Consider the following 13,723-nt stretch of genomic DNA (forward strand, 5'->3'; position numbering starts at 1 on the left):
CATGAACGGATTGAGAAAAAGTTATCCGTTAGGCGTCCGTTCGAGCTATCCGGTAAGGTGTGACCAAGGCTAATATAAGATACATTTTTCTTTTACAATCCACCTTTAAAATTTTACGGGAAACTATTCCAAGCTTTCACTGTAACCTCGCTCTAACTTATCCCCCTCCCTTCCCCCACCCTCCCCCCCAAAAAAACACCAAACAAACAAACCCGCAATACTATTGTCATTCGTATAGTCAACACTCAATTGTTCACAAACAAATGTGTTTTAAGCTGCTAAAGACATGATTCAAACGCTCAGAAAGTCCTTTGTTCTATATTTATGCAAAACCTTTCACATTTTTATTTTATGGGTTATTGTTGAAGGTCGTACGATGACGTATGGTTGTTAACACATACTTCCTTTGGTTTCTTATGGAAATTTGTCCATTGACAACAAACATACCACATCATCTACATTATATTAAGTATTGTATAAATTACAACGTATTTTGGTGATCTTGCAAAATGATCGTATTACTAATCCCGAAAATCGTAAACATATTTTCTTATCTTTAAAGGGGGCAAGAAGGGTTCCATTAACAGGCCAATAAATAAGATTACAGTTAATTTCAATTTTTTTTTTAAATAGGGGTATTTTTTCTCTCATAATAACAGTAAACAGATTCACAACAATGTCAATTTCAAGAAAGCAGACAACAGCTAATTAGTCAACAACAGTACAGCATCAATGCTCTTGAATATATGCCACTTTTAACTAAAATATAAAAGCACAGAACCAGGACATAGGAGAACAGAACCAGGACCGTTTTTCTTATCACCAGCACAGCGTCAGGACAATTCCGTTTAACGAACTTGCACGACTTTTGCAATATAATATTGTTGTAATATACTTTGCATGGTACTTATGACACATCAGAGAAAAATTAAGCAACAAAACAGTCGTTTTATTGCCGTTCTGATACAATGTAAACAAACCCACCAGCACAGAATCAGGACCCACCAGCACCCGTCAGGACCAAATCACCAGCACAGTACGTTCTCTCGCAGGACAACCATACCCACCGTGCTTCGGCGAGAGACAATTATCTATTTATTTGGCGACAAGTCGAAAACAATTTTTTTCTTTCAATTTCAGCATTACATATAGTGGCAGCTGAGGGTGAAACAAACATTTTTTTTCGCAGGGTCAAAAACAAATTATTTTTTTCTCCAAAAACTGGAAACAAACTTTTTTTTCCAAAAAAATCCATATCCACCCCCCCCCCCCCCCCCTCCACAGAAAATCAAATGGTTGCCGCCTTATGTCACAAACTTATTAATTCATCTTGTGTTTATCGTTTACTTTTTTGCAACAAGCGTCTTCCCAACCAACACACAGTTCTCCCATACAATGCCCCTATAGGTAAGTGAGGACCAAGTGGAAAGGAATGTATTAATCGATGCGTTAAAGTCAGTATAATTCAGTCTTATAAGCAATGACTTCTTGATGATATAATTTTTTGAAATTTTTGGCTAACAATACATTATCTTGCACCATTGAAAATATGTCAACTAACAATGCATTTCTAATTTTACTATTTCTAAATTTTATGAAAATAGTTTTGTTTACCATCGGATGATGTCCGGTTGCCAAGTATAGATAATATTTATTCAACACTAGACTGGTGATATTTTTGTTCTTTTGCAATTTTTTGATGTTTTTATGCTATAATTTCATTTTAAATGCTTTAAATGCAACTCAACTAATTTTATCGAAACTAATAACCGATTAAAATATTACTAAATTCTACTTTCGCTTTAATCCGGAAATGAAGAATTGATTATTGGCCTTTCCGAATTGAGGTATCAAACAGGGTGGAAAGTTGCAGTTTTCCTGGTGAAATAGTAGTTGCAAAAATTACACACTAGCACACAAAGAATTCTAGAAATATTCTAAATAAAAAAGGCTCGACGTTTCATCACACAATGTAAAATAGAATACAAACATAGCTAAGCACTTGGTACATCATGATACTTTATAGCTCTGCAGGAATAACTTATTATACATGTTATAATTTCGATTTTAATTATTGAAAATTGATGGAAGGGAGGAAATAATGTATTACGCGCTATATTTCAAATTTTACAATAAGTTATCACCAGAGACTCATGAAGGTGTCTTTCGATTCGGAAAATTATACTGAACCGAAACTTCGACATGTTTTTCTTATAGCAGCACATAGATGTTCAGCCAAAAGAACATACTAGTTTAGCCATGCCAGTGGGTGGCTATTATATACCCCCTAGCCTTAGGAGTAGACCAGGCATCAATCAGATTTTGAAATATTACCAATATCATAGAGAAACAGAGAATGAGTATAAAAGCTATCTAGAGAAAGAAGTTGCTTTTAAATCAAAGTATCAAGCTGAGGTAAGTTAAGTGTGTCATGATATCCGAAAAAAAGTATTGCAATAATGTATTTATTATATGAATGCATGCATGTAAATGTATTTTCAGAAATAGAAGGTGTGACAATAAATTTAGATAGGTATTATTTTGTTTTGGAAAATTATGAATATTATTCAAGACTCAAAATTACTTATTACTACATTTTACTGATAAATGAACATGATGATATAATCTTGAAATTTCAATGCAGACCCATTAACTGTGTCGGGAAATCATTAAAATGGGAAACGAAAACAAAACGCAAGGAACGAAACAAAAACGAAACGAAACAAAACTCAGTGGAAAATTCACAATAGCGAAACGAAACGAAATATACATAACATTCTAAACCGAGTGGTCCTGATTTTGTTGTAACAATTATCTTAAATAAGATATACGAATAATAGGTTCAACCAGACACTACAGTGTGTGCAACTGGCTAGTTTTACAAGCGATTAGGGCCACTGGTCCGGCTGCAAATCTATTGGTCCTGCATACATGACATTCATTTGACAAGCACTGATATGAATGATAGATTTTTTTGTTTTATTTCCATGCTTTCTTTTACATATGATAGACAAGAAATGCCGAGAGAGTCTCGATCCTGATTTTAATAAAGGCTTCAGTTTGATAATCTCAATGATTTCTTTATCCATATCAGGATCAAGGACAGAAAAAATGTCAACGTTGTCTTCCACGTCATCACGACGACCATAGGATGCCTGACTGGGTCGTCTGGAGCGCTGCCCAGAAATGTTCTACATTTTAATAGCCGGGACAATTTTTCACATGTTATATAATTCACTATATTAACTTGATCAATTGTAATATTAAGTACCCCCAGTACCGTGCAATTAATTTCGCAGGTAAATTTGTTTGCAAACAAACCGATATTGCGATACTTTCAGTGAGTTTTATCAAGGATTTGTATAGTATTACTATACAAATCCTTGGTTTTATCGACAAATTTCCACTGGTCCGCCGGACTAACAGCTGTCAAAATCTACTGGTCTCAGACCACCGGACCAGCGCCAATTTCGACCCCTGGATTGGGCACACATGCATGTAACGCTTGTGTTAAAAAAAGAAAGGTATCTCCATCTTAGGTTCCAAAGACGAAGGAATAATACTAGTGAAACATCTGCATCACAAATAGGAAATAAACACCAGGCCTAAAGATCCTTTCGGTCCAGTTATCATTTTTGGTGGAAGAAGACGTCAAGCCTTCTGAAGACCTATGGGACCGACTTTAACTCATTGAGCCTCCGTATGCCGCATTCGTTTCTATGTATTACAATTTCATAACAACTTAAGATTCCTGACACCGATTTTTACACATGATTAAGCATCTGAATCATTTAATTTGTAAATTATGATTGAAAAACTATCACTATCGTAAATATGACCTTTTTATTTATGTAAATTAATAGATTTCATCTCATCCACATGAAATCCATGAACGTTATTTGTTTACTTGTAACCGGATGTTTTTACTGTAGATATTTGTAGTACGCATGCGTGAATTTGGTATCGGGACAACTCGCCCTGTTTACAAGTTCGCCCTTGAAGTTACGAATTTGCAAAATTTTGCAGACAAGAAGATTTTGTTTTTAATAAATAAAAAGGATCTATTTCTTATTAAATTGGTGTCTTTATTCATTTTTTTCCTTGTCATGTGATTTAGATACCTTTCTACTTTAAATGGTTTGAATCTATTTGTAAAATTATTCAAGACTCAGTTGAAAAGAGTTACTGTTGGGAGAATTTGATTAAACTCTAAATGCTCATAGAATAAGAAATATAATTGAAACTGAATGTACCTCCTTCTGAATAATTTATTGCAATATAAATATCAATCCCTTTTGACAAGAGAAATCTGACTTTTGTCACAAATTTTTTTTCACATGTGCAAAGGTAATCACGTGTGGCGGCCATATTGGTTTGTTTACAAATATGTGAAGAAGCCTCTAGAACCATGACCTAAACATAAATAGTCTCTGAAAGCGTAAACTTTATGCAATACTATTTTATCAATCATGATTATTTTCATAAGTATAAATTTGATTATTTAAAGAAATAAAATTATAACAATTACGATTTTAGATTAGAGATTCTACTCAGACATGCTTTGATTCAAATTCCAAATTAGTTTACCTGTGTGAAAATGTAAACAATTTGTTTACTAAACAAGTAAAGACAAACTATGGATGGAAGATAATAATTTTCATAAATATTGCAGGACATTTGATTGATTTTAATAAATATAGGATTTAAAAACTGCAAGTGGAAACAAATTTAATCATTAGCTACATAATCAGCTCATAATTTTTCTCGCAAACATCGTGGTGATGTAACTGATAAAAATCACTCCATCAATCCTCCAGCCCTTTCACATATTAAGCAATTAATAGATCTACTTATTATTGTAGAATATTCATTGAATATACATCCATCGTCTAATTGAACAGTAATTTATTGACATAATACTAGTTGTAACATATTTTATTTTTGTATTCAGGTTGGGACCCCCCCCCCCCCCCCCAATTATGAGTGGTGTCCCTTAAATAAGGGACTGTTCCTAAAACAAGGGGTCATTTTACTGTTGAAATAAAAGAAAGAACATTTTAAAGATTTTTATTAAACTCAAAAGTGGGAAAATTCTTATATTTGGAACAACTTTTCTAAATGAGGGGTCAAATTAATAAAGAAGATATAAGTTTAGAAACAACAGAAAACTCTTTTGACATATTTTGACCATTTAGTACTTAATAGATGCATAGTTCTTGGGGGAATGTTTCATCAAATAATATAAATAAAAATGTGCTCATTTTTTACAGTGGGTTGTAATGTTCTTCCAATAAGGTTACCCCTCATTTGGAGTGTTGTTCCCAGCCTGTTAAAGGTCCATCTTTGTGTGCATAATTCAAAATTGGAAATTTCAACAAGCATCTAATATTCTTACGCAAGAAAATAAACCCTGATCTGCTAGCTTCATCTCTTCTACCGATTTAATAATTAGAATCATGCAAACAGACTTAAGAAAAAGGCATGTAAGTTCATCATACAAATATGACACTTTTTCTAGACAATCCAGATCGTGCAAAATACTTCGCTTAAAATTGTAACCTTAAAATTGTTGTTGTGCACTAAAAACCCCTATGGGAACTTTCAAAAGTTGGCGGGTATGTAACCAGCCTTACTATTTTTATGCTCCATTTATGGGCATTATGTTTTCTGGTCTGTCCGTTCGTCCTGCTTCTGGTTATAAAGTTTATGGTCGAGGTAGTTTTTGATGAAGTTGAAATCCAATCAACTTGAAACTTAGTGCACATGTGTTCCTTATGATATGATCTTCTTAATTTTACTGCCAATTTAAAGATTTTACTTAATTTTCACAGTCCACTGAACATAGAAAATGATTGTACGGATGGGAAATCCATGTACTTATGACCTTTTCTTGTTTGAAGGAAAAAAAAACATCATAACGATAATGGAACAAAGCAGCCTGGGTTAGTGGGGCTGCTTTTGTGGTAATTCAGGTTACCTTTTATTCACCTTCTTCCACCTCAGAGCTATCAGCTCTTTGATTTTTAAAAGTATTACACAATTATCAGTAATTTGGATATTAGACGAAATTTTAGACTCATTTTGTGATATATTTTTAAAACATTTGCTTTTATATAAATTTAACAAAATAAAAATTAATGGCACTCTATTAAATTGGATTTCTCACTTTATTCGATCGTAAATAAAAATTCATTTATATTAAAAAATAATCAGTTGCATAAATTTTCTGATCCCTAATTTAAAACTTAATATCCATTAAGATCACTACTAAGGGTTAATAACATTGCAGTAAAAGATCAAACCAAGGATATGTATTGTCATAAATCCTTTTTCAAATACCTGTCCTTTCCGTAAATTTACCGTGTTTTTGTTTTTACCGTGCACCAATGAAAGATTCGATTACTTTAAGCTACAATGTATGCTATCATTAACTATACTGTGAGGATGAAAGCGGATTACAAATGATATTTAAGAGACTTTAAGGCTCATTTGATTGGACTATAACTATTGGTAATTTTAAGCTGACCTCAATGAATGACCTCCTTGTTTCCGGATCCTATTGATTATTCAGTTGTATTAACAAATTAAAAAAAAAACAAAAACGTTTAATTCGAATATGCAATGACCTAATCCAGAATTAACCAACTCTCAACCACCGTCTGCAGTTACATACCTTGTTAGATCTCCTTTTTTGATCTCATCAATTTCATGGTTGTGCTAACTTCTTATTATTTGACCCTCATCAATAAATTGTGGTCTAATACCATGCAAAATATATAATGTAAAACGTAATTATAGATATAAAACAACTGTGGTGATGATTCATCATAATATTATATATTTGATATGTTTAATTGCAAGCAATATAATCATGATAATCTTCATTCTTTTTTCTATTAGTTCTCAAAGTTTATACGAGAATACAAACCAGAAAAGCCCTTAAATCAGAGCCACCTGAGAACCGATTTGTACAGAGCATTGCGTGAGAGGCAAAGTTCTTCAAACTATATAGAGGCAGTGTATGAATTTTATTTCTTATTTCGCCTAAGTGAAGAGTACGATCTTCTTGAGATGCAACATAAAAATCAAAATCAGGTTAGTTTAATTTATATAAATATATACTAGATAAAAACCGGGCGAGCGCGGATTGAATGTTTATGGTGATATATTGCAAACAGCCTCAGTCCGTGTTTCTCAAACAGTTTCATGCACTGATGAATTATGTTCTTAGTTTGATTAGTTAGTCAATTCTTCTTTTAACGGAGTTTGAATCACAGACACTTGTCTCAGAAAAAAATCCTATATACCTTAATAATATGTTAAGGTATATTATAATTTTTTTTTTAGACAAGTGCCTGTCGTTTGAATGTCTAAGTTGTAGCTTCTGTCTCGGTAATGCAGATGTGCTCGTAGAACGGAGGAAATAACTGAGAGGAGACGAAGACAACCTAGAACTCTGATGATTAAAACTTTTCTAAGTGGTGCTAGTTTGTAATGGTAGTATATTGTTTTTCGAAAGGTGCGAATCAAGTTCTGTCCACAAACACTTGTTTCTTTCCATAGGAAGACCAACTATCAACGTATGATAGTGGGTCTTTAATCTCATGGATAGAAACAAGTGCCTTCGGTTCTGCCGGTCTCTCTGTGATACAGGTGCTCAAAGAACGGATAACCTACCTAAGAGAAGGTTATCTAGAACTCTCTGATGACATAAAACATTTCTTCAGGGGTGCATTGGTAGTACTTTTTATCAAGTGGTGCGAATTCCGTCTCTGCGTGACTTGGGTGCTCCAAAAAAGGAGGAATTTTGCTAATAGAAGAAGAACAAAATCTAATGATTAAAACTTGAGTTTTTTCTATTTCCTTTTTTGAGTGGTTGGAACTTCCAGTTTGATAAAGTGAATCTGCTGCAAGTTGTAAGAGTGTTTGAGTGGTGCAAGTTGCAGTGTGGGCCGAGTTGTCATTATTTAAAAAAAAAATGAATACTTTTAGTTACCTAGCGTGAAAGTGACCTAGCTAATATGATATAATTATATGGGGGTTAGTAAATTCGAATTCCAAATGGGGATTCGCTCGAATTTGTCTTACCGACTATCTAAGCATGTGGTATTTACATGTAGAATAGTGGCTTATCAAAGTAATTATATAAGTCTTCAATACTTTGTATTTAATAGGAAACTATAAATTCCCTCACTGAAAAAATCGGTTTCATGCAAATAGTTGATGCAGGTCTGCAGCGAACTTGTTGCTGACCTGCAGCGAACATAAAGTAATGTCTGTATTTGCGGCATGTTTGCTACAAATACGCTGCAGGTCTGCTGCAAACAATTTTCCATGCAAATGAGTGTTTGCTGCAGACCTGCAGCAAACATTTCTATGCAAATTAATATTTCACCTGCGTGTTTGCAACAGACCTGCTGCGTGTTTGCTGCAGACCTGCGACAAACATTTTTTTTCTCAAATAAATCTTTCTCCTGCGTGTTTGCTGCAAATTTGCAGGAACTACATACATTATACAATTAACCAATGTCATGTTTGTGTACACATCACATTATATATATTACACAGCAAATTCTGAAAAAGTTAGGTTACTTACATACATACAATAATTCGAGCGTCACTGATTAGTCTTTTGTAGACGAAACGCGCGTCTGGCGTATGTACAAAATTTAGTCCTGGTATCTATGATGAGTTAATTTATATTCAAATACTTTATCATTTGCAAAAATATGATAGCAAAATTTTAAACCTTTTTAAATTAATTTAAAGTTTTTTGTTGTTGTTTAAGTACGTGCTCAAATGATATTGCATGCATAACTATCTTTTAAAAATACAAAACAAATTATTTAAAATGTATTGTGTAAGACATAATAGTGTCCTATGAAAAAGTGTCCACATGGACACTTTTTCATTGAAATTTGGTAATTAATAATGTCCATTGCCATGGAATGGTGTCTCTCAAAAGGACAGATTTTTACTGCTAACAATATGAAATAGTGTCCACTCACAGGACAAATTTTCATAGTAGTTGCTATTAAATTGTGTCCTCCAAGGGAAGTAAAACAAAGGTCATTACAAAGTTTTATTATACTTGAATTTTAAATAAAATATGAAGGATTGATGAGAAATTGATCGATATACAAATGTAAACAAATAAAAAATGGATGGAAGTGAATATAGAGAAATTTAAGTTCTAAGAAATTCCCAGCAAATGGTAATGACAATAAAAGAATAACAATAAGAAGGAAGTGTAAAATCAAATATGAAGAACTTTATAATATTTATTATGTCAGAGAAGAAAGCAATTGAAAATAAATAATGTCCATTGCCATGAAATATTGTCTCCTAAGTGGACAGCATTTTACAGCAACAGTTATGAAATATGGTCCATCTGCAGAACAAATTTTTGTAGTGAATGTTATTTAATTGTGTTCCTCAAAGAAAAAGAAAATGGAACAGCATCTAACATGTATATAATTATATTAAAATATATAGATATGAAGATAAGGATGGTATGAGTGCCAATGAGACAATTTTTATGTCAAAGTAACAATTAATTCAAGTTCGTAATTAAAGTTAAAATGCGTCCAGTAATAACAAGGCAATGGATATCATTTAATACTTTAATCATATCAAAAAATGCCCTGGCGGACACAATGTCCTGTGAAAAAAATGTCCACCTGGACAATATTATAGTAGTGAATAATGTCCATGTTCATGGACACTTTTTCAATTGTGGCCATGACACATTTAAATAAGTAAATATTGTCAAAATGTGTCCGGTGGACATTTTTTCATGGAGGACATTATTAAATTCTACAGGAAAGGACCTTTATCGGGACTCGGGGATCGGGTGTTTTTAATCTCGGGTTTTCGGGATTGACCCTTTCGGGATACGAGAATTCTTTTTTCGAATTTCGGGATGTCGGGATTTAAACTTATTTAAATTCGGGACCTCGGGATTTCGTGTTTTAATAAGCCCGGGATTTCGGGATCTGGACCCCTCCTACAGATCAGCTAAATTATCTATAGTAAAGGATTTTACAAACTAATGTAAGATACAGTCACAGAAATAATTATATTTATAAGTACGTCTGAACTAGTGACATCTCTACAACAAATTTATCCATCGGATCACCAGCAGTGATGGTGATACCTGGCTGTGTACATTCTGTATATACAACTCGTTTAAACATCAACCTAACAATGTTAGATCTGTGAATTTGCTTTCGCAAGTTTTTTGTACTTTCCTCGCCGGGATTCGAACCCATGCTACTGAGATATCGTGACAACAAATCGCCTGCACTGTAACGGGCGCGCTAGACCACACGACCACCTTGGCACTATAAAAATGAAGCTTTCGGTGGCCGGGTGTTATCTTTCCACGTCAGTTTTAATCTAGCGCCGTACTACAGTACATGATATATAAGGGCATGAAGATGTCATATGTATATAATAAGCGATGCAAGTTGAAGTCTTGTATAAAATCGTACGCATATATTAGTGAAACAAATATGAAGTCATTATAGTCTATGTTTTTATTCTTATTGATATAAAAGGAGTTCTTAGTTTTAAACGTGGAGTATTTTTATGGACGATTATATCTTGATTTTATTGACAATTATGTCATATCTGTGTTCCAAATGAATATGGATGTGAAACCCTTATCGAAGCTACAAGATTAATAAGCACGAGCATGGCCGAAAAAAACGACCAACTTAAGTCAATCAAATTATCTAAATTTACGGTCTCTTTAAACATCAACGTCAAAATTATGATGCCCGTTTGTAATAAGGTTTCTACAAGTGCATCCATAATATCGAACCAAATTGTTTATTTTTATGAAAACAATAATCAACAGAGAGGCGAAAGATGTCAAAGGAACGTTTAAACTCATAGGACGAAAATAAACTGACAACGTCATGTCTGAAAAAAAAAGACAAACAGGCAAACAACAATTCACAAACCATAGCACAGAAAACTGAAGTTTAAGCAATGCAATACGTACGAACCCCAACAAAAATTGGAGGGATCATAGATGATCCGCAAGATCATGCTCCACGTGTTACACCTTTCGTTTTGCTAATGTTAGTACAAACCCGATGATAAATTTTATTGTTAGGTCACATACGGGGGGAAGGGAACATGATTGCAGTTACGACAATTGGAACATTTTCGTTGTCATCTGTGAAACAGCTACATTGTATTCTATAACGGTTAGCTAACCTGTGAAGGCATCCGTAACTTTTATTAATTATTGCTTCCTAATGACAACCGTGTATCAAGACAATCATGGTAGGAATTAAAAGCCCTTGAATATCGTATCAACTGGAAGATATATACCCCATATTATAGGCGCTACTGGAATATTGCTACATAGAAATGGAAAGTTCACAATTTGGAAGCTGAAATCTACTCTTTTATAATAAATTTAGTTAAGTTTTTAAGTAAATTGTGATAACGAAATCTGACTAAAGAATTTACTAGCATATATTTCTAAAACAGAATAATAAAATGCTTCTTATCACGTAAAACTTTCTTGCCTTGAATTTTGTTATAAAAAAGTTTGAAAACATGAATGAATTCGCTTAAGTTGCAGAAAAAATAACATTGTAGTTTCTAAAACAGAATAATAAAATGCTTCATAAAACTGTCTTGCCTTGAATTTTGTTATAAAAAGTAGAAAGGTTTGAAAATATGAATTAATTCACTTAAGTTGCAGAATAAATACTGTTCCGCTAACGTAAGAAAATCTTACCATGTTATGTGGACAAATCTGGTCACCTTCCTTTTTAGTTCATTTGATTCGTAGATTTTTTTATGAGTAAAAGTGGTGATTATCACATTTGTGTTTGAACAACAGTAAACTACTATTGTTTCTCATTTACAAGATATATACCAGTATTTATTAGCGTATGTTGTATACATATCATCCTTAACATATACGAAATATGTGACACTGACTTGACGTTAGGTAAATAATCAATTGTATATCAAATGTGTAAAACCATTATGTTAATATTTATTAAAGCATATGTCGGCAACAGTTGGCACTAACCAGCAACCTGCAGTCTCACAGTCAAGAGTTTCGAACTTAGCAGCTACTGTTCATACAACTGGAAGACAACAAAGTGTTGATTCTGCATTTCCACAAAATCACAATAATGTTAAAAGCATGGAAGAAGAAAACGCAAGACTAAAAGTATTAGTTGATAAGCAAGGCCAAGATATAATTTCGTTACAGAAAGCGAACAGAGACAACGAGCGGGTTATCGATGAATTAAGAAACAGGTACGTGTTCACTTGATACATTTATTTCTATTGTAGTGAGAAGATATTCACTGTTTACACAGTTTATATAGTTATTTCATTGGTTATAGTAATAAGCCAGAATTATAGGTTTCATTACGAGTAAGAGTTGGATATCGCTTGATATGAGCTCGAGTTATTTAATTTCAAAACTATGATAAACGAGCCTTGTTGAAATAAGAAAAAAGTGAGAATTTATATCAAGCGATATCCAATCCTCAAAAATTCTGTATTTGACCCCCCCCCCCCCCCCCCCCCCGGAGCGAAACATTTTTTTGTCTTTTGCACACATAAACATTTTGACACAATGAGTCTGTTTCTTGTGTCAACCATTAACAACTGACGCTTTAAAGTCTTTTTTTTCGTTCAAGAGTAGAATACAATATATTTTCTAATGATACATTTGAACGTTTTATATATAATTGACGACATTACAAATTACTGTTTCCAAGGGTGAAACGTAGTCCAATGAAAGTGATGCACTCAAATTGACTTAACGAATTTTCAATAGAAATTTAAAAATTGCGTTACACTCTACAAAATAAGACAATGAGAGTAAAGTATTTGTCGTATTATTTAGGGAACGACCATTTGATATTCTGAAGGGACAAGGGGGATTTGTTTTGGCTCGGTTATTTATTTTTCTAAACTAAGAGGACATATTATTTATTTTATGCACTGTTGAAGCAAGATTTTTCGTTTTCATTAAAACAAAGGACTGATTATTTATTTTCACAACTATATTTAAAATATTTGAAAACATACAATTTTTAAATTCACTAAAATGATACACATATAAGCGAGTCAAAATGTACCATTTAATCAGAATTAATCATCATCCTCTGCAAAAATGAATCTTCTGATTTCCAACTGCATTTGCCATGTACACATGTATTGCATATATACATGGCATTAAATTTGGGCTGTAACTAGACTCTTTTAAAAGTTGTTATGCCGATCGGAGCGAGGCTTAAAAAAATTACTTAGGTATTGGGAGCCACTAAAGGCCCCGAGAAGCTATAGAACAAATGATGCAAAATCATGCTTTCCGGGCGTTTCCCAGACCCTTTCTTAGTCTTGAAACGCAAGTTCTGTTTAAAAAGTTTTTGACAATATTTGGGTCTCAAAGCATAATGTATCTAGATATAGTGTAAGACTTAAGTTTTAAGGGCCAACATCAAAATACAAATGTGTAGGATAACGCAAAAATGTAATTCACATATTTAAGTATGTGGCTGCTGTTTTGGTATGTTTTTTTGGGTGTTTATGCTTACATAATTTAAATCTTTTGCACCTGTAAGTCATAATATGTTTCTATATAAAATTAAGCCAAGAGGGGGCTGAATATCACTGATACAAATATGCCAAGTAAGTTTTTATAACATATTTCAATTACAACTTGATTAACTCCTAA

At 33.1% G+C, this 13,723-nt stretch overlaps 1 protein-coding gene across 2 annotated transcripts in view; it reads left to right on the forward strand.

The window, feature by feature from the left end:
- Positions 1 to 2,242: 2,242 nt before the first annotated feature.
- The window catches only part of LOC139485222 (uncharacterized), a 28,547-nt gene continuing 17,066 nt past the window's right edge, over positions 2,243 to 13,723 (forward strand). For both annotated transcript variants that reach the window (XM_071269508.1, XM_071269509.1), the window contains exons 1-3: positions 2,243 to 2,415; positions 6,901 to 7,095; positions 12,032 to 12,291. In XM_071269508.1, the coding sequence (XP_071125609.1) occupies positions 2,260 to 2,415; positions 6,901 to 7,095; positions 12,032 to 12,291 (611 nt within the window). In that variant the 5' untranslated portion in view covers positions 2,243 to 2,259. The remainder of the gene's footprint in view (positions 2,416 to 6,900; positions 7,096 to 12,031; positions 12,292 to 13,723) is intronic.

Source organism: Mytilus edulis, chromosome 8 (assembly GCF_963676685.1).
Source record: "Mytilus edulis chromosome 8, xbMytEdul2.2, whole genome shotgun sequence".
Taxonomy (NCBI): Eukaryota; Metazoa; Mollusca; class Bivalvia; order Mytilida; family Mytilidae; genus Mytilus; species Mytilus edulis.